We start from the raw sequence: 22,538 nt of genomic DNA on the forward strand, positions 1-22,538 counted from the left end.
ATACTCAAATATTTGTTGAATGAATGAATGAATGAATGAATGAATGAATGAATGAATGAATAGGGAATTTGGCTTCTACTTACTGACTTTTGATGTTCTAGAGAATTTATTTACAAAAGTAGTCTAGGCAGCTTTCATCTGGAGGTATATGTTTTTAATATTTTGGGTGTTTACATAATTTTTTGGTGTTGATTTGGAGGTAGGCACCCACTACTGAAATATTACACATACTTGTAGTTATTACTAATCAGAGAAAGAAGGATGAAAATTATTAGAAACACTTAAAATTTATGCTCTGTTGAATTGGCAATTAAAATGACTTAATGTATAAATAATAAGGCTTACTGATGGCACTGACATGACCAGTGTCATGTTTATGGCCTTGCAAAGAAAACTCCGTTTCTTTTTACAAAATTACAGATATTGTTGAAGTTTTATGCATTTAGTACAGTTGGAACTTTAAGAAATGCTGAAGAGGAAAAAGTTCAGTTTTATAGAATCTTCATTTTTCTTTGGTCATGTGATCCTCTAGAGGGAGGGCAAGAGAAGGATAAGGGCCTGAGTGTCTTAATTCTAAAGTAAAATTTTAGCACACTGTGTCCATTAGATTTTAAAAAAATGACATTCAGGTGTATAAGACACACATGCACATACACAAACACCCTCAAAGAAAAGAACCTGTGAGCCTTAGGAAATGTGTACAGTTGGTCTGTTCCAACGCAGACAATGTCCGTTCTCTTTATTTGCAGTGAGAGGTTTACAGAAGAGGTATGATTTCCCTTCTTTAGAGAAAAAGCCAATACTCTCCTGCCTTCAGGGTACAGGGTATGAAGAAGCTTTTCTTATCTCTGAGAATGGGATTACGATTGGTTAGGATCTGTACTGTACGTTGCTTTCTTGCAGTGGGCCTGCCCTGTGTCAGCATTAGCTGGCTTCAGCTGAACTAACCAGGCCTACATAGTACATTGATTTTAAAATGTGGTGTTAATTATAAATTGAGAAGCACACTCTGTATTTCGAGAATTCTTTTACAGGAAGGCAACAGGTTATAAAAAATGCATTAAACATCACCATCATTATTCATGTCTGAATAATAATGATTCAGTGAATGATTTCTTTGAACCTCGTTAGTCCTTTTTTTATTCATTTGAAAAACTGCTCATCACTCCCCCACCCCAAAGGCAGATGTGGAAGGCTAAAGAGGCAGAGCTCAGGAAGGAGTCCTGGATGGACCCAGGGAAATTTAACATAGTCCTCAAGACTGACAGTCATTCATTCATCAATATTTTTTTGAGCACCCCTGTGCCAGGCAGTGTCACGCAGATACTTGGGACATATTCGTGATCAAAGACCCTGCCTTTGTGGAATTTACATTTGAGGGGCAGGGGAAGCTGAACAATAAACAGTACACACATACAACCACACACAAAGTAAATTAAACTATGTGATATATTGGCAGCAAGGGAGAAAGATAAAGTAGATCAGAGCAAGGGGGGGGAAGTCAAGTGTGCTAACTTAGGGTAGGGATGGGAAGATGGATGGAGATTTTAAGTGGGTTGTTCTCTGAGAAAATTCCTGTTATGCATATTACTCTGTCTTTAGGGCTTGTTTCTATTTGGGGAATGCTGCTAAGACCTAGTCTGGAGGTCCTAGCATCTGGATGATGCAGGGACATCCTAACTTGCCTGCTTCCTACAGAGGCCAGATAAGGCGGTAGTTATGAGCAACCTTCCCTCTCTAGAGACAGCCTGGGTCTGAACTGGGCTCCACCACTCACTTGCTCCACAAGTACCCACCATCACTATCATCTCCTCTAATAACATTAGTTTACATTGTTGGTGAATATGGTTCTGGCACATTCCAGGTCAGAGTCGAAAGCGCTTCTAATGATGTAAAATGGCAGCATTTGCATTAACCAGTCATAACAAGGGGTGTAAAAGATGTAAAATACGGTCTTCCTGGTACTGGAACATCTCTTCATAACTATTCAGGAGCCCAAATCTATTCCCCAGATTCCTTCAAGCTGCTAGGTGATAACAGGAGTCTGTGAGACATCGAACATCCCAGTGAGACATTGAACATACCAGAAATAGCCCTGGACAGAGTGAGGAGACCTACTTCGGTTCTCAGCTCTGCCACTGACTCACCATGTGCCTTCAGAAAAGCCCCTCACTTCCTGGGACCTCAGCTTCCTTATTGCAAGAATGATGCACTCATTCTGGTTTCCAACATTTCATGATTTCAAGATATTTTTATCTTGCAGTGAATTATAAATAAAACTGAAGTTAAAAAGAATGATTTGCAAAAAGGAGATTTTAGTGTTTTAAGTTTTCCATTAAAAATATATATTTCTATGAAAGTTGGAAAAAAGATTTTTAAGTCCTACAATGAGACAAGCAAAGGAAGAGGAACATGGCTGTTACAAACTAGCACCCATGTTGCTTAAATTGGGATGACAGTGGGGAGGTACAGACACTTCTGAATTATGTTAAGCTATTTCAAAGTTTCTTCACTTACCTGTCCACACTCATCACAGTCATGATAGCACTACAAGCAAACTGGTTACAGGTATCCAGGGATGTGATAACGGTGCAGAGGGGCCCCCCAAACACCCATTCTCCTCCCCGGGCCCACTGATGAATAAGAAAAGGCATTCCAATGATGTGAACCAGATCAGCCACAGCCAGGTTGCAGATATAAATGTCAGGAACAGTTTTTTTCCTGGACCTGAAAGAAAAGCACGGAAACTGAGGATTGATATTGAAAGTGTGCACCTTCTTCAATTACTGCCACCTGTTACAAATTGTTAGTTGTCAAAATGAACTTTAAAAGAAGTTAAAGGAAAACCTACACAAATGCACATACAAATGCCTAGTCTTGTGCATATTTAAACATTCTGACCTATATATCTGATAACTACTTTGGGGGCTTAAAAATATGGCCACAAATTCTCTGATATTTCAAAAGATGGAACCTAGTTCCCTCCCTCTGAGGGTGGTTGAGCTTAGTAACCCACTTTTCACAAATGGAATATGGTGGAAATGACAATGCATGACATAAGAACATAAAGGCATTATAGGGTTCCTCCCTGCTCTCTCTTGGATCACTTTCTCTGGGGTAGCCAGCTGCCATCTTGAGAGGATACTTAAGCAACTCTGTGGAGAGGTCCACATGGAGAGGAGATGAGGCCCCCTGCCAACAGCCAGCACCAGTCTTCCAGGTGTGTGAGTGAGCTACTTTGGAAGTAGATGCTCCGACTCCTGCCGAGATGACTGTTGCCTTGGAGGACAGTTTAACTGCAACTTGGTGAGAGACTCTGAGCCAGAACCACCCAGCTAAGCTCTTCCTGGATTCTCGCCCCTTGAAATGGTGTGAGATAATAAATGCTTATTGTTTTAAGCCACTAAGTTTTGGGGGTAATTTCTACATAGTAACAAATTATACCAACTCTAAGCTCACTCAAGCTAGCACCAAAAACAGCTGAACAGGGAAAACAAATGGTTTCCATTGTATAATGCATTTTTTTTCTCCACTGAAGTGGAAGTCAATCCTAATAGGTCATTGTGAAAGAAATTTCAACCTTTACTTAGAAATATTCCTACAAAATCTAACCCAATAGCAAAGACTATAAATTAAGACCCTGAAATCCAGATATTGTGGAGACAGAATCTGAAGAGTAAACTGGTAGAGGGCTCAGAGAATGATCTCATGGTTCCTGCTGGGGAGAGTGAATTCAATGCTATCTAGATATGACACTCTGTAGGCAAAAGAATTTTTCTAAGAGCAGAAATTTAAATTTAAAATTCAGGTGGTCCCTAGGTACAAGGAGTTGGAACATTCAATAATAAACAGGTAACATCTTTATCTGGGAGATAATATTCATTAATTCAACAAATATTTTATTGAACACCAATTATATGTCAAGCATTATATTGTGCTCTGGGGCTGCAAAGCTAAGTAATCTATAAGTTGTAACATCGAGGAGCTTGTAGTCTAGATATGTCTAAATGAACGATCACTGCAGTGTGATGGGAGAAAGCTAGAGGAAGCACAAGGAGTACCCAAAAGGGGCCTCTGCCCCCTCCCCTGGGGACAGTCAGAGAAGATTTCTTGGCAAAAGTGGCATCTGAACTGAGGACAAATAAGACTTTAAAGAGCACATAAAAGTTAGCTCTAAGATTATGCCACAACTGCTAGCTCAGGGCTTTGCTCTGTGGTTTGGAGGCTAATGTCTGACTCTATTATTCATTGGCTGAAAATTCTACAGCCTGTGACCTTTATTTCTAAGCCAGAGAATCCTTCTGTGAGACTAGTCGGCGAGGATATTTTACCCAGGCCCTGGCAAGTACATGTTGTGTGGGGAGTTACTGCCATTGAGTTCCTAACTCAGCAACCACACTCTGGGCCTTGTTGATGCCACTATAAAGCATGTTGGGTCCTTGTCCCCAGCAGGTGGTGACATATCAGAAAGACGCAAAATGAGAAGAGATTTGAAGAAAAGATCGGTCAACCAAAAGAGCAGCCAAGGGACTGTCCTTGGTCTCTCATTCTCTGTCTTCTCCAGGCCTTTGGCAGGGGAGGGGTGGAGGAGAATAGACCCTAGAGGTCAGGTAGAAAGAGTTCCACATTAAAAAAACAAAAAACAAAGCAAAAACACCACAAAAAACCCCCATAAATCTTAGCCTCTAAACAGATGTTTTTTCCATTTGAATTGGGATATAAACCATAAGTGGTTGCTTAGGGTCTAATTGCAGCAATTAGATTCACGGCCCTTGCTCTTCTCTAGACAGGCACCCATCATTTACTGATAATGAATTATGGTAATTCTATTGTTGGGGACAGTACAGGCTATTAACTGGCAATTAAAAAGAATTAAATTAAGTGTTTCTAGATGATATTCTGTATAGAAAAAGAGAATTCTGAAGCAAACGATGATCTGGACATAAGATAATAGGGCAATAAAAATAACACATTATGTTTATTATTGCTTTCTTTACTAAAAGTGACAACATAGAAATTAAAACAAAAATAAAGAGGAATTGTAAAGTCTCTACCTATACAACTTATATTCTTTTTTTAGATCTAATTTATCTCCAGATTTTCTGTTGACAGACTTCATTAGATTTCTCTCTCTCATGACTCAAACATGTAAAATAAAAAATGTAGACTAGTGATCATTTTAGCTAACATGTTTTCCATATGGTTAACATAGCCATATGTAATGCTCACTAATTTGAAGAATGATAAAATAAATTATGGTATTCCACATTATCCTACAATGAATTATATAGTTGTTGAAGTAAAAAAGTCTCAATTATGTATGTAGCATAAATTTATGTAACATTTATAATTTTATTTCAACATGTGTTTAAAAATATGCTGGAATCATGTATCAATTGATTACAATGATTATTAGGTAATAGTAGTAGGACTGATTTGACTTTAAAATTTTTCTATTAAAAATGTGTTTACATGTTGTAGTCGGAAATAACAATATATGCTATGGATTAAAGAAAACTGCTAAAACATATAACACCACACATGCAGGAGGCTGCTTTGCTGATCAGCTTGCTCTCAAATCCATTTCCCACCCTTCTCCAGTTGTGTTCCTAGGTATCTTTGTCAACTGGCTTTTGGTTGGTTTTGGCCAATGGGAAGCACTATTGGAGGAGAAACTGGAAGATGGAGGAGAGGGGAGACCAGCGCATTTCCTTGTTCCTTCTGCTGTTGGCATCTCTGGGCAGTGGCTGCATTCCATCCATGGCTCCACCTTCATCCTGTAGCCCCTATTCCATGGTCCCAGATCCCATTATGGCTATAGGCCCCACCAAGCAGCCCAGACTCCTGAGGTCTGTAAAACCACCTGCCTCCTTTTCTCCATCCAGCTCAGGGCCAGAAGGGTGGTGGTGTGGGGTGGGAGATGGTGGTAGGACACAGTAGTAGCTTCCTGCTTTTGTGTATCTCTGGGTTGCCTTACCAGCCCCCGTTAGGCATTTAACTCCAGTTGAATTAAATTCCTATTGTGAGCCAACCCCAGTGGATTAGTAGTGATTTTGCAGAGCACTGTGCTGAGAAGAATTCCGAGTCTTCACACACACAGGCACTAGTTACAGGACAAACCTGTGCACAGATTAGAGATGGTTGGCATGGATGGGAGAGTTTAGGGTCAAGTGACCTATTTGCCAACCGTGCTCTAGATACGTAGTATAATACAGTTGAAAGAGAACCTGACTGGGTATTCCATTTTCCTTTCTACACCCTCGTGTCCTTGGGCAAGGCATTCAACCCATTTAGATTCCAGAGTTGTCTTGGTGCACTGGACCATCGCAAGGAGGCTCTCTCAACAACTTTCCAGTTCAGGGGAACAGACGTAACTGAGAGGTTCTGCAGTATCTAAAACATAGTGTATGTGTGCAGCAAGAGTATGGTCAACCCCAGCAAGAGCTTACATGTGGCTGACACTCTGAGAATGGCTGAGGGCTGGGTCAGAGGGAGCCAGTAGTTATGATTTAAACTGGGTGGGAGAAAGGAAGAGGCCTTGTTTTAAGTATTTCCCCTCCCCATCTGTCTTAGCAACTGGTCTTCCACCATTAGATCGTTAGTGTTCCTTCAGGTTAACGCACTAACCCTCTTGTAATCTCTGTATAAAATGTAGATACCATTGGTAGGGTTTAAAGTAAGGTGTTGCAGTAATTCATGATTTAGTGTGAACTTGTTGACAGGGAGTTGAGGTCAGGGAATGACAGAACGAGGACTTTTTATTTATCAGGAAGAAGGCCATCCCTTAGAGTCTTTGCCCACATGAAGCTGTCTGTCAGGTGAAAGATGTGTTCAGGAGGTGGGGGTGAGGGACTGATGGAGAAGAACATCCTCCCCTTTGTGGAAGTAGCTTCCCAGGGCCCACTGTGACTGTGGAACTAATTGTGCAATGGAGTTCACTAATCTCTCTCCGAAGAATAAAAGGGAGAAATGATTATGTTATAATTGGCCCAATTTCCCTCCTACATTTTCTAATCTGGCTTCCTTTTGACTAGCTGTGAATTTAATGCGTGACAGACTAGGAATCATCTGGCCTCATTACTTTATAGTCACCTTCCTAATGCACAAATTACTTCTTACTTTTATTTTATTTTTTTTAAAAGATTTTATTTATTTACCTGACACAGAGAGAGAGATCGCGAGAGCAGAAACACAAGCAGGGGGAGTGGGAGAGGGAAAAGCAGGCTTCCTGCTGAGCAGGGAGCCCGATGTGGGACTCGATCCCTGGACCCTGGGATCATGACCTGAGCTGAAGGCAGACACTTAACGACTGAGCCACCCAGGCGCTCTACTTCTTACTTTTAAAAACAACCACATAGAACCTGTTATTCTGGAAACTCCATCTTCCTTAAACCTATTTTTTTCATACATGTTTCTAGTATTCCTTTGCAAAGTCAGGAGTTAGTTCATTGCTTGCTTCCCAGCATTGCTAATGATCTTACTGACTTTTAGTTCTATTCATCCTCTTCTGAGACAAATATTCATCATAAATGGGAAAGTCCCTAAATCTTTAAATGTATCTATTTCTCCTTATTTTTAGTGTAGTCTTAGTATTTTAATTAAGCCACCCATCTGGTAAGAAGGTAACAAATAAAAGGTTATGGCAAGGCATGATGAAAATATTAATACAAATTACCTTAAAATTTTTGGAGAGCAATTAAAAAAAAAAAAGAGTTAGATAAATTCCAAGCCAAAAAAAAATTTAAATTAATTTTCTTTCACATGACTTTTGAAAGACTAATACTTTTTTGGAGAGCAATTTGCAAAGAAAAATATTAAAGTCCTAGTAATAAAAATTAAAATTAAGTTGCTCCCAAATGTTTTTTGAGAGACTAAAAGATTCATCTTAAATGCTCCATTAACATATATCTTCTCACATATTATCTATAAAATGGTAATGATACAAAGAAAAGACAGGTTTTTCACAATCATTGCAAATAAATTAGTCAGTATGATGGCTTAGGTTTTCTTTTTTCCAGTTAAATGATTATTTGCTTTATGTTGAGAATCTGTTTCCAGGAATTATATCTCAGTATTGACTTTTAGAAGAGTTCATTTTCCACATTTCTTCTTTTTTCCAGCTTTGTCTCCAGATGAGTACATAGGATCAGGCCATTATCTATTGGTGTAATTTGAGGGGAACCAGGAATTTTCTCTGGCCCCAATACCTCTTCAGCAGCTTGTCGCAGGGTCTGAAATCTAACATTGAAGAGTCTTTGCATATAAAAGTTGCCTGTAAAAAATGCAACCATTTCTGCAGGGCCAACACATTATAAGAACTTGATTTCTCCTCAGTGGGGCCAAGCCTGTATGGGTGTGAGGCATGCTACATATATCTCTAAGAGCGGACAGTAAAAATACCAAGGCGTACGAGGGGAAGATGGAAGGAGAAGTGGACAGGAGCAACTGGCAAACAGGAGCGAGCTAGAAACATTCTCATGTTTCTGACTATTAACTTTCTACTTGGTGCTATTGCCTCCTTGAGGCTTCCTGAGAATATCTGATTACTTTTATTACCCTTCCTGGAACTCATTATTTGAACTCATCCTTTTTTTTTTTTTCACTTGAGTGTTTATAATGTCTTGTATTGTTTTTCAATTTTATGTGTTTAAATCTTACCTTTTCCACTAGTCTATGAACTTTTTAGAATCAGATGCTGCCACATTTCTTTGGTATTTTCTTTTCTTTTTTTTTTTTTTAAAGATTTTATTTATTTGCGAGAGAGAGAATGAGAGACAGAGAGCATGAGAGGGGGGAGGGTCAGAGGGAGAAGCAGACTCCCCGCCGAGCAGGGAGCCCGATGCGGGACTCGATCCGGGGACTCCAGGATCATGACCTGAGCCGAAGGCAGTCGCCCAACCAACTGAGCCACACAGGCGCCCCTCTTTGGTATTTTCATAACCCTTGGTGCTGGGTTTGCAATAGGCATTAGTAATACGTATTGCGTTGAACTACTTCTAGCACTTAAAAAAATTAATGTAAAATGCTTGATATTCCAGAAACTAATATTGCACCATATGTTAACTACCTAAAATTTAAATTAAAAAAATAAAATGTTTGATAGTCACAAATGGCTTTACAGGATACAATAAAAAAAATGCCTGAATTCATTGAGAGTAAAATTCTAATATACTAAATAAATTTTCAATATGGATGGTGTAAAAAATACCATTTATAATGCTACATTTAACGGCAGAGATAATGACAATAAAAATTTGAAAGTGGGCTTGCTGGTGAGAAGCCACCTGGAGAAAGTGACCAGTTATGAGCTTTCTCAGGGATGGTGAGTGTCATCTCCATCACCATCCTGAAGGCTGCTCTTACTCTTAATTGGTTCTGTGAGGATTCTTTTATCCACATGGTAAATCCAACCATCTTTCTAGTTTTGATGATTTTTTAAAAAGTTTATTTATTTATTTAATTTATTTATTTAAGAAAAAGAACAGGGAGGAGCAGAGGCAGAGGGAGAAGCAGGCTCCCTCCTGAGCAAGGAGGCCGATGTGGGACTCTGTCCTAGGACCCTGGGATCATGACCTGAGCCGAAGGCAGACGCTTAACTGACTGAGCCACCCAGGTGCCTTGATTTGTTTGTTTTTATCAGTGTGGAGAAAATAGCTTGGAATTTGCAATCATGGGATCTGAGTTCAATGCCAGGACAGTCACTTACTAGCTGTGTGATGCTGGACAAGTTATTTTCTCTCCTAGGCCTCTTTCCCTAAATGGGTATAATGATAGTACTGCTCTTCTGAGGATTAAATGAGGTTGCAACGCGCTTTGTAAAGTATAATATGCTACACAAAAGATCGTTGTAGTTATTTGTTAATATAATGCTGAAAACACCTACTAGGAAGTACTTTTGAATGTGTTTTCTTATAGAGAAGCATGGATGAAATTTTCTTTAATGATGGTTATAAGCATGATTAGAGACTAGGGCAGTAACATTTAACATCTTATGTTGATTAAAACAAGTGAAACTTAAATGTGAAAATAATCAGGATAGCAAAGATATCAAGCAGTGAGGGGGCACACTGACTCTGTACAGTAACTCTGAACCATGGGAAACAAGTAAATCTATTCTTATTTTCCAGGTTGAGCTCTTTGCCCTGGGGTTGAGAGGAAGGAGGAAATTACCTGAATGAGGTGGGAGATGTGAAGCAAAGGCAGGAGGTGTTGGGAGCAGATGTCTCTCAGTTTGACCTACATGGGCCTAGTCTACACCGAGGGGAACAGCCCACGCTCTGTGACGGCCTGAATCTTTGGGCAATCAGGTGGAGTTTCTCTCTCTTGCCCAAATGAGTACAAAATAGTCTCTTTCACAACCTGAGGAGGACAGGTTGTTGTTGTTGTTGTTTTTTAAAATAAATATAGAAACTCTGTCTTTATTAGCTGTATAAACATCTCTGGGCTGTACACAGGAAAACTCTTATTGTTGAAAGTTGAAAATAAAATGGTTGCATTGCAGTTTTACTTCATGCCTGGACTCCAGCTCTAGAGATTCTGAATTAATTAGTCTAGTATGAAACTATGTATTAGGATTTTTGAAAGCTCCCCAGGTGATCCTGTATGGGGCTAAGATTGAAAATCACTGCTCTAAAAATTCATTAACCCAGCAGTAAGCACTGGCTTAGGTCTTTTCATTTTGAGTTTTGCAACTCAGATGTTACTTAATACATGATGCAAATATCTGTAGAATCTTCTTTAATGATCTTAACCAAATATTTCCAAAACCAATTTCATTAAGAAAAATCCTATAGAGGGAAAAGGATTCATTTAGTGAGTATAGAATGTGCCTAAATTATGGAAAACAGTAGAAGCTCTTACCTTATTATAGTGAATACGATGAGGATGTTGCCAACCAGCCCCATTGAACAGATAATCCCAATCATAGAAGGGAGGATGATTGTATCTACAATGCTGAGGGTTTGATCAGCAAACTCTTTATTGCAGGATTTGTTCAAAAGTTCAGCAGAGGTGTTCCAACAGGATGAGGACAGTGAATTCATTGTTCATGAACTTCTAGTGGTTAAAGCTGTGAAGGGATAAGAAGTGATTTATTTAATGAATTTTTGAGGCAGTTCCATGAACATAGCATTTCTTTAACTTAATTGAAAAAAATATTTATTGGGGCCTTCTTTGCACCAAGAATCCATGCAACATAAGATTCCAGGTGAATATGACTGCTCCCTGTCCATAATGGCCTCACAGATTATCAAAGGGGATATGTAAACAGCAAATTAGAGAACAGTGTACTGTGATAATATACATTTATTATCACACCTTATTGTAGTACATTCTTTGAACATGCTGATATTTACTCAGTACATGCTGGTACTGGTTGTTTACAGCTGGTATCTGTTCTTATTAGTCTGTGTGTCTACCTATATTGACTAGTACCTCTGCAATACTTAGGTTGTTAAGTATTTCTTCTCTGCAGCAAAGTGCATGGGGACACCAACTCTAATTATTTGAGAATAGAATGCAATAAGACTTGCTGAGATGATTCCTGGACTATCTTAAAGGATGAATAAGAGTTAGCTCAGTAGGGGTGCCTGGGTTGCTCAGTTGGTTGAATGTCTGACTCTTGATTTTGGCTCAGGTTATGAGATCGAGCCCTGTGTTGGGCACTGTGCTGGGCATGGAACCTGCTTAAGATTTTCTCTCTTCCTCTCCCTCGCCCCCCTGGCCCCCGTGCTCTCTCTCTCTCAAAAAAAGACAGAAATGGATACATTAAAAAAAAGAGCTCAGTAAAGGACAATGCAGGAAGGAAAAGTGTTATAGCTAGGGGGGTACCAAATACAAAGTATAATTATGGCACAGGAAAAAATGTGCTAAAAAAAACAAGAAACAAAACCAAATAGATCTGAAAAATTATTTGCTTGACAAAGACACTTAAAAATACCATCTAAGTCTTGTTTCTGAGAGTCAGTTGGGTAACCCAGATTAACCCTCCCACTGAAAACAATAAAATATGCTGGACAAAAGTTCATATGTATATGTTTGAATATGTGCATGTTTGTGTATACAGCAGTTTAAAAATATTCAAGATCTGAAAAGTTACTGGGACCTCCCTGACCAGTGTTTGGATGAGATCCTGTAACTGGGAGGTAAGCAGAACATTAAAGCACAAAGGCTATCTTTATCCAGAAGACACTTATTGCTGCCGCAGCCATTTGAGCTCTGGGTCCATGTCTATAATCATGTCCAGAGAGAAGTCAAGGCCCACAGCCTACTAAAGTGGAAAATTTTGCAGGAGAACCCTTCCTCTCAGCTGGAGCCCCAGATGTTACATCCTCAGGTATGGATGAATTGGATTTAGATTTTTCTCTCCTACCTCTGCAGCCATTGGGAACTGCTCAGATGGCTGCCTTGCTATCTTTGGAATGGAGAAGAAAATGGATCTCTGGGGTTGTGGCTTCCAGAGACCCTTCCTTAGGAGGGTCCAGAAGAATCCTCTCTCAGATTTGCACCCTGAGTAGGCAAAGCCTAATTAGACCAGGGACACTCAAGACTTGAATTTAGCCTGATATGGTTCAGGAGTGTGAAGCCCCTAGGTAGCAGGCAGATGCAAATGCAAATCCTTTTTGAAGGGGAAAACAGTTATCCCAAGGCCCCAGGGAACTCTCAAAATATTTTTTGAGGTTAATGGCCAGCAAGCAATCAAAGATATAAGCATTGTTTGTATACTGCTTGAAATGTATTAGACTTAAAAGTAAGACCCTAAATTGTAAAACCACAAGAAGAAAATGTAGGGAAAAAGCTCCTCAACACTGGTCTTGACAACAATTTTTTGGAAATGTTATCAGAAGTGCAAGGAACAAGAGCAAAAATAAGTAGGTGAGACTACATCAAACTAACAAGCTTCTGAGCAGCAAAAGAAACAATCAGCAAAATGAAAGGGCACCATATGGAATGATAGAAAATATTTGCAACATTCCATCTGATAAGCTGTTTTTATCAAAAATATATAAGGAACTCATACAACCGAATAGTAAAATACAAAGAGTACAATTAAAAAATGGACAAAGGATTTGAATAGACATCTTTCCAAAGAAGACATACAAATGACCAACAAGCACATGAAAAGATGCTCAACATCACTAATCATCAGGGAAATGCAAATTAAAACCACAATGAGATCACCTCACTCCTGTTAAAATGGCTAAAATAAAAAAGACAAGAAATAACAAGTGTAGGCGAGGATGTGGAGGAAAGGGAATTTTTTTGCACTATTGGAAAAATGTAAATTAGTACAGCCACTATGGGAAACAATACGGAGTTTCCTCAATGAATTAGAAAAAGAATTACCATAAGATCCAGCCATCACAATCCTGGGTATATATTTGAAGGAAAGGAAATCAGTATCTCCAAGAGACATCTGTATTCTCATGTTCATGGTAGGATTATTTACAATTGCCAAGACATGGAAACAGCCTAATGGATGAATGAATAAAGAAAACATCACACACACACACACACACACACACACACACCACACAAAGGAATATTATTCAGCCATGAAAAAGAAGGAAATCCTGCCTTTTGGGACAACATGGGTAGAATTTGGGAGTATTATGCTAAGTGAAGTAAGTCAGACAGAGAAAGACAAATACTGTATGTTCTCATTTTATATATGGAATCTGAAAAAGCTGAAGTCATAGAAATAGAGAGAATGGAGGCCAAAGGTAGTAGAAAGGGGAAATGGGGAGCTGCTGTTCAATGGGTATAAAGTTTAATTGTGGAAGATGAAAAAGTTCTAGAGATCTGCTGTATAACATTATGCTTATCATTCAACACTAGTTCGCTTAAAAATTTGTTAAGAGAATTGATAACTCAATAATAAAAACGGTATGTGAAAGGACAAAATGGATGTTTGAGAAATGGGGCAGAGTGACTATTTCATGTTCTAGATGGAATATTTCAGTCAGTAGCCTATTGGTAAATATGTTCATAAAAAATAAAAGGTAACATGGAAAATAGAAAAAAAGATATTATTAAGATAGCAAAAAGGCAAGCCTCACAGGATATTTCTAAGACATATAGCCAAGAAAAGGCTCTTGTTCAGAATATATAAAATATATATATAAACCAATAAGAAAAATATAGACAGCTCAACAGAAAAATGCCCATAGACTTCAATAGGCATTTACAAAACATCTTTCCAATGGTCAATAAACATTTTGTAAGGTATTCAATATCATTGGTGATAAGGAAAAGGCAAATCAAAACCACAATGGGATATCTATACCTACCTCTCAGGTTGGTAAAAACTTTCAAGTCTGAGAGTTCCAAGTGTTGGTGAGGATGTGGAGCCACAGAAACAACCTTCACTGGTAGGAATAGAAATTGATAAACCGCTGTGGAAAACAAGGAGGCATTATTTATTATAGTTGAATATATACATATTGTTCCATGACCCAGAGATTTCCCCCTAGATGGGATATACCTAGAGATACGTTTATAGGTACCAGGATGAGTGCTCCCGCGTGTTCTTAGAAATATTTGGCTTAAATATCTTAAAGTGAAAATGGTTAAGATGCCCATTAACAATGGGATGGATAATCAGTTGTGATATACTCACACAATGAAATGCTTCACAGTACGAGAGGGAACGGACTGCAAGTACACACAATAACATGGATGAATCTATTGACTTAAGGTTAGGCAAGAGCAACAGTTCACATAGCATGATTCCATTTATGCAGAATTTAACAACACAGGCAAAAACCAATCTATGTAATTAGGGATAGATATAATAATGGTAAAAATATAAAGAAAAGCAAAGGAGTGATAATTGGAAAAGTCAGATTAATGGGAGGGTTTTATGTATGGCTCTGCAGGTTATATTAACAGTAAAAATAGCTTCTAAAATGCAGTCTAATAGCTAACCGTATGGCTACAAGGCAATAATCTGAATCTCTGTTCTTTCTCCTTTATTAACACTTTCCTTATGCTTAATTTTCCTGCTTTACCTCTGTGCTCTTTTATTTTTCCATCTTGTTATTTCAACCATTAAAAATCAGCTAATATAAATGTTAACTTTGATTGTGTTTCTGTTATGCTGAAAGCTGATGTCAAAATATAAAAAATTTTGCAAAAGAGCCATTTTCAAGCAAAACAGTTTTATATGACTGACTGGCTGAACTCATTGAATAATCTCACACAGAGAAACATATTCACAGTCAGGCACCTCATGTTGTTTTAAAAGCAAAAAATGTGGCTATTTGTAAAAGCCAAGATAACTAATTTATTTCAGTTTTCATTCTGTTATTTAGATCATGAAAAACCAATGCTTAAGGAAGATTTTGGGGGGCACACAAAAATCTAGTGTTTAACAGGTGAAAATGAACTTTTACGACAGTTGTTTTTAAGTATTTCCACAAGTTCAATAAAGGAAATATGGTTTACATATTCAAAATAATAGGTTTGGGGAACGTATATGCATTTTTGGAAATGATTTAAATTTAAGACGTGGGTAAACATTTTCCAATGAATTATGTATAGCAATATCTATTATCTCCCAAATCATTTATGTATTTAATTATCTCTTCTCCAAATATAATCTACAGGAATATGACTCCCCAAGTTTTAGCCAACAGTCATGCTAATAAGCATGTTTCTAAGACTAATGGCCTCACATCTAAGATTTAGGAGTATAATTGATATGCCTATGTGTTATTTTTTTTAACATTTAATAAAAAAAAAATTGCAGTCAGAAGGCTCACCTGTGATCGACAACTCCTGGGCTATTAAAATCGCAGCCCAAATGCCTTCAGCCTCACCTTTCCATCTCTCTGTACCTCTTCCTTTATTTATCCCAGTTCTCAAGTTTCCTGAGGAAGACAGGAATGTCAGAGAGTGAGAAAAGTTGTCCATAAAAGAATACTATGTGTGGAAAGAACCCTGAAAGTAAACTGTAACCTTTAATCTAAAACCTTTGCTCATGTCATTAAAAACCTGACAAGGTGAAGAGACCTGTTACTTTGGCAGTTAGTGTTTTTCTTTCAATGTCAACCAAAACCTTTGTGTAGCATCTTCTGTAAATGTTGGAATTCAAATTGCTGAATCTGTAAAAATTCTATACAATTAAAATTTTATGAATCCTTCTATCATATTTATAAGAGATTTCTTGCTTTACCAATTCACCTAATTTCAAATTTGAGAAATGCATCAGTTGAATAATAAGCCCATGTCAAGGAAAATAACCTTCTTGTCCTTTACCTTGTCTTGTTAGCTGTGGCAGGCAGTGGCCTGCTCTCCCTCTAGGCATATGAACGTGAGAAAACTAAATATGAAAAGCTACTGACCGACAATATTTGGTGCTTCTTCAGGCTCAGCAAGTACCATATTCTTATCTTTCTTATCCCTATTTCTCATCCTTATGCCATATTCTTATCGAATCCTGAATAGAAAACTGTTCATTAGTTAAATATACAAAAATGAAGTATTAATTCACTGATGGTTGGTAAATATTAGCTGTTGAAAGAGTTTTAAGCATTACTTATTTAAATTATGTTCATATTTTAAATATTGTTAATATGGACTCAGAAGCTTTTTTTTTTTTTTAGAATCTTTTAGACAGAGAATCTCTCAATTCTTAAGTAAGATTTCATTATATCTGAGGGCCATTTTCATCCAGGACAAGTCCCTCTAATTTTATCATGAAAACCAGTGCTTTCTCTGACTGACTTAGTTTGCTTAGTGTTAAAACTCTAGCTCCAACCACGTTGTTGCAAATGGCAAAATTTCATTCTTTTTTATGGCTGAGTAATATTTCTTTGTATATATATGTGTATATATATATACATACATATATATACACACACCACAACTTCTTTATCCATTCATCAGTTGATGGACATTTGGGCTCTTTCCATAATTTGGCTATTGTAGATAATGTTGTTATAAACATCAGGGTGCATTTCACTCATCTGTGGAATTTAAGAAACAAATGATCATAGGGGGAAGAAAAGAGAGGCAAACCAAGAAACAGACTCTTCACTATAGAGGACGAACTGATGGTTACCAGAGGGGAGGTTGGTGGGAGGATCAATAAAATAGGTGTTGGGGATGAAGAAGAGCACTTGTGATGAGCACCTGGTGTTGTACCTAAGTATTGGATCACTAAAACGTACACCTGAATGTAATATTACATTATATGTTAACCAACTGGAATTTATTTATTTATTTATTTATTTATTTAAAGATTTTATTTATTTATTTGAGACAGAGAGAATGAGAGAGAGAGAGCACATGAGAGGGGGGAGGGTCAGAGACAGAAGCAGGCTCCCTGCCGAGCAGGGAGCCCGATGCGGGACTCGATCCAGGGACTCCAGGATCATGACCTGAGCTGAAGGCCATCGCTTAACCAACTGAGCCACCCAGGCGCCCCAACCAACTGGAATTTAAATAAAAATTTAAAAAAATGAAAAAGGGAAACCAGTACTTAAATAAGATTAACTTCAGGGCACCTGGGTGGCTCAGATGGTTAAGCGTCTGACTCTTGATTTTGGCTCAGATCATGATCTCAGGGTCCTGAGATTGAGCCTCTGCATCGGCTCTGCACTGGCTTGGAGCCTGCTTAAGATTCTCTCTCCCTCTCCCTCTGTCCCCCCCCTCCCACGTGCTTGCATTCTCTCTCTCTCAAAAGAAATAACAATAAAATTTTTAAAAAGATTAACTTAATAAATTCTCCTTTGCAGAAAACTATCTGTATTGTCTCTATCTGTTCTCATGTGGTACCTCGAGGGTAAATCCATCCACCCAGGTATTAAATGAAAGTAATTTCCCCTTGAAACGTCTAGGTGTAAAACTCTTTCTCATTTATTAAATTGCAAGTTGTGACACTTATGTAAAATATAACTCCAGAAATCTGGGCCTAAATAGTTGAAGACATCTTTTTGTAGGAAGATTTCCTTCTTAAAAAAAAAGGGGGGGTGAAATTTATGCTTGGGAGGTTGGTGTTGAGAGAAGACTGACAGTGTCAGTTTAATATATTCTGATTCACATTGTTCATCTATGTACACTGACATCTTCATACATACACAATTTATTCATGATGACTAGGACAAGCAAAAGGAGGAATGGATATAAAGGAAATTGGATTTTTTTTTTAAGAAAAAGAGTGTTAAGAAGTCTGAAAAGTGATAGGAAAACGTACATGGCAAAGAAGAGCATGATGTAGAGAATAAATCAAAAGAACAGATGATGAGTTTACGTACATTGCAGTGATATTTCACACAATTTCGATTATTTTAAAAAATGAATCCTAAAATAATAATCCTCGACTATATTTCAATGAACATAATCATGTTGATGGGATTAAGTGAATCTGATGAGCCAGCTTTATGGCTGTTTGTCTTGTTACTCCTTTCAGGTTAAATATCAGAAAAAAAATTATATGGGAAAAAGTTCTGCTGCTAATAACTAGCAAAATCAATAAGGATGTTTTAATAGCCATAAAGCACAAAATATAACACTTACATTTACCTATTATACCCCTGCCCCTCCCCCCCCACACCTACAGGTCCAAGTTGTATAGAATTGCTTTCTAAGTTATGGCCCAACTCATCGGGGTTCTTTTTTTTTTTTTTAATTTTTTTTATTCTTATGTTAATCCCCATACATTGTTTGTGCATAACACCCAGTGCTCCATGCAGAATGTGCCCTCCTCAATACCCACCACCTGGCTAACCCATCCTCCTACCCCCCTCCCCTCTAGAACTCTCAGTTTGTTTTTCAGAGTCCATCGTCTCTCATGGTTCGTCTACCCCTCCGATTTCCCCCGCTTCATTCTTCCCCTCCCGCTACCTTCTTCTTCTTTTTTTTTTCTTAACATATATTGCATTATTTGTTTCAGAGGTACAGATCTGAGATTCAACAGTCTTGCACAATTCACAGTGCTTACCAGAGCACATACCCTCCCCAGTGTCTATCACCCAGTCACCCCATCCCTCCCACCCCACCCCCCACTCTAGCAACCCTCAGTTTGTTTCCTGCAATTAAGAATTCCTCATATCAGTGAAATCATATGATACATGTCTTTCTCTGTTTGACTTATTTCACTCAACATAATACCCTCCAGTTCCATCCACGTCATTGCAAATGGCAAGACTCATTCCTTTTGATGGCTGCATAATATTCCATTGTATATATATACCACCTCTTCTTTATCCATTCATCTGTCGATGGACATCTTGGCTCTTTCCACAGTTTGGCTATTGTGGACATTGCTGCTATAAACATCAGGGTGCACGTACCCTTTCGGATCCCTACTTTTGTATCTTTGGGGTAAATACCCAGTAGTGCAATTGCTGGATCATATGGTAGCTCTATTTTCAACTTTTTGAGGAACCTCCATACTGTTTTCCAGAGTGGCTGCACCAGCTTGCATTCCCACCAACAGTGTAGGAGGGTTCCCCTTTCTCCGCATCCCCGCCAACATCTGTCCTTTCCTGACTTGTTAATTTTAGCCATTCTGACTGGTGTGAGGTGGTATCTCATTGAGGTTTTGATTTGGATTTCCCTGATGCCGAGCGATATTGAGCACTTTTTCATGTGTCTGTTGGCCATTTGGATATCTTCTTTGGAAAAATGTCTTTTCATGTCTTCTGCCCATTTCTTGATTGTATTCTTTGTTCTTTGGGTGTTGAGTTTGATGAGTTCTTTATAGATTTTGGATACTAGCCCTTTATCTGATATGTCATTTGCAAATATCTTCTCCTATTCTGTCGGTTGTCTTTTGGTTTTGTTGACTGTTTCCTTTGCTTTGCAAAAGCTTTTTATCTTGATGAAGTCCCAATAGTTCATATTTGCCCTTGTTTCCCTTGCCTTTGGCGATGTTTCTAGGAAGAAGTTGCTTCGGCTGAGGTCAAAGAGGTTGCTGCCTGTGTTCTCCTTTAGGATTTTGATGGACTCCTGTCTCACATTGAGGTCTTTCAACCATTTGGAGTCTATTTTTGTGTGTGGTGTAAGGAAATGGTCCAGTTTCATTCTTCTGCATGTGGCTATCCAATTTTCCCAACACCATTTGTTGAAGAGACTGTCTTTTTTCCATTGGACATTCTTTCCTGCTTTGTTGAAGATTAGTTGGCCATAGAGTTGAGGGTCCATTTCTGGGCTCTCTCTTCTGTTCCATTGATCTATGTGTCTGTTTTTGTGCCAGTACCATGCTGTCTTGATGATGACAGCTTTGTAATAGAGCTGGAGGTCTGGAATTGTGATGCCGCCGGCTTTGCTTTTCTTTTTCAACATTCCTCTGGCTATGCGGGGTCTTTTCTGGTTCCATACAAATTTTAGGATTATTTGTTCCATTTTTTTGAAAAAAGTGGATGGTATTTTGATGGGGATTGCATTGAATGTGTAGATTGCTCTAGGTAGCATTGACATCTTCACAATATTTGTTCTTCCAATCCATGAGCATGGAACGTTTTTCCATTTCTTTGTGTCTTCCTCAATTTCTTTCATGAGTATTTTATAGTTTTCTGAGTAAAGATCCTTTGTCTCTTTGGTTAGATTTATTCCTAGGTATCTTATGGTTTTGGGTACAATTGTAAATGGGATCGACTCCTTAATTTCTCTTTCTTCTGTCTTGTTGTTGGTGTATAGGAATGCCACTGACTTCTGTGCATTGATTTTATATCCTGCCACCTTACTGAATTCCTGTATGAGTTCTAGCAGTTTTGGGGTGGAGTCTTTTGGGTTTTCCACATAAAGTATCATATCATCTGCAAAGAGTGAGAGTTTGACTTCTTCTTTGCCAATTTGGATGCCTTTGATTTCTTTTTGTTGTCTGATTGCTGTGGCTAGGACTTCCAATACTATGTTGAATAGCAGTGGTGATAGTGGACATCCCTGCCGCGTTCCTGACCTTAGGGGGAAAGCTCTCAGTTTTCCCCATTGAGAATGATATTCGCTGTAGGTTTTTCATAGATGGCCTTTATGATATTGAGGTATGTACCCTCGATCCCTATACTCTGAAGAGTTTTGATCAAGAAAGGATGCTGTACTTTGTCAAAAGCTTTTTCTGCATCTATTGAGAGGATCATATGATTCTTGTTCTTTCTTTTGTTAATGTATTGTATCACATTGATTGATTTGCGGATGTTGAACCAACCTTGCAGCCCAGGGATAAATCCCACTTGGTCATGGTGAATAATCCTTTTAATGTACTGTTGGATCCTATTGGCTAGTATTTTGGTGAGAATTTTTGCATCCATGTTCATCAGGGATATTGGTCTGTAATTCTCCTTTTTGATGGGGTCTTTGTCTGGTTTTGGAATCAAGGTAATGCTGGCCTCATAAAATGAGTTTGGAAGTTTTCCTTCCATTTCTATTTTTTGGAACAGTTTCAGAAGAATAGGTATTACTTCTTCTTGAAATGTTTGGTAGAATTCCCCTGGGAAGCCATCTGGCCCTGGGCTTTTGTTTGTTGGGAGATTTTTGATGACTGCTTCAATTTCCTTAGTGGTTATACGTCTGTTCAGGTTTTCTATTTCTTCCTGGTTCAGTTTTGGTAGTTGATACATCTCTAGGAATGCATCCATTTCTTCCAGGTTATCTAATTTGCTGGCATAGAGTTGCTCATAATACGTTCTTATAATTGTTTGTATTTCTTTGGTGTTGGTTGTGATCTCTCCTCTTTCATTCATGATTTTGTTGATTTGGGTCATTTCTATTCTCTTTTTGATAAGTCTGGCCAGGGGTTTATCAATCTTGTTAATTCTTTCAAAGAACCAGCTCCTAGTTTCATTGATCTGTTCTACTGTTCTTTTAGTTTCTATTTCATTGATTTCTGCTCTGATCTTTATTATTTCTCTTCTCCTGCTGGGTTTAGGCTTTATTTGCTGTTCTTTCTCCAGCTCCTTTAGGTGTAGGGTTAGGTTGTGTACTTGAGACCTTTCTTGTTTCTTGAGAAAGGCTTGTATTGCTATATACTTTCCTCTTAGGACTGCCTTTGCTGCATCCCAAAGATTTTGAACAGTTGTGTTCTCATTTTCATTGGTTTCCATGTATTTTTTTAATTCTTCTTTAATTTCCTGGTTGACCCATTCATTCTTCAGTAGGATGCTCTTTAGCCTCCATGTATTTGAGTTCTTTCCGACTTTCCTCTTGTGATTGAGTTCTAGTTTCAAAGCATTGTGGTCTGAAAATAGGCAGGGAATGATCCCAATCTTTTGGTACCGGTTGAGACCTGATTAATGACCTAGGATGTGATCTATTCTGGAGAATGTTCCATGGGCACTAGAGAAGAATGTGTATTCCATTGCTTTGGGGTGGAATGTTCTGAATATGTCTGTGAAGTCCATTTGGTCCAGTGTGTCATTTAAAGTCTTTATTTCCTTGTTGATCTTTTGCTTAGACGATCTGTCCATTTCAGTGAGGGGGGTGTTAAAGTCCCCCACTATTATTGTATTGTTGTCGATGTGTTTCTTTGCTTTTGTTATTAATTGCCTTATATAATTGGCTGCTCCCATGTTAGGGGCATAGATATTTACAATTGT

At 38.3% G+C, this 22,538-nt stretch overlaps 1 protein-coding gene across 1 annotated transcript in view; it reads right to left on the reverse strand.

Moving 5' to 3' along the window:
* Positions 1–22,538, reverse strand: part of MCHR2 (melanin concentrating hormone receptor 2) — a 61,447-nt gene that overhangs the window by 15,653 nt on the left and 23,256 nt on the right. Inside the window, exons 2-5 of the mRNA XM_034991605.1 lie at positions 15,762–15,869; positions 14,289–14,393; positions 10,861–11,068; positions 2,518–2,727 (exon numbers count right to left, since the gene is read on the reverse strand). Coding sequence (XP_034847496.1) covers positions 2,518–2,727; positions 10,861–11,042 — 392 coding nt within the window. The 5' untranslated portion in view covers positions 11,043–11,068; positions 14,289–14,393; positions 15,762–15,869. The remainder of the gene's footprint in view (positions 1–2,517; positions 2,728–10,860; positions 11,069–14,288; positions 14,394–15,761; positions 15,870–22,538) is intronic.

This window comes from Mirounga leonina, unplaced genomic scaffold (genome assembly GCF_011800145.1).
Source record: "Mirounga leonina isolate KUSES-001 unplaced genomic scaffold, KU_Mleo_1.0 Mir_53, whole genome shotgun sequence".
Classification (NCBI taxonomy): domain Eukaryota; kingdom Metazoa; phylum Chordata; class Mammalia; order Carnivora; family Phocidae; genus Mirounga; species Mirounga leonina.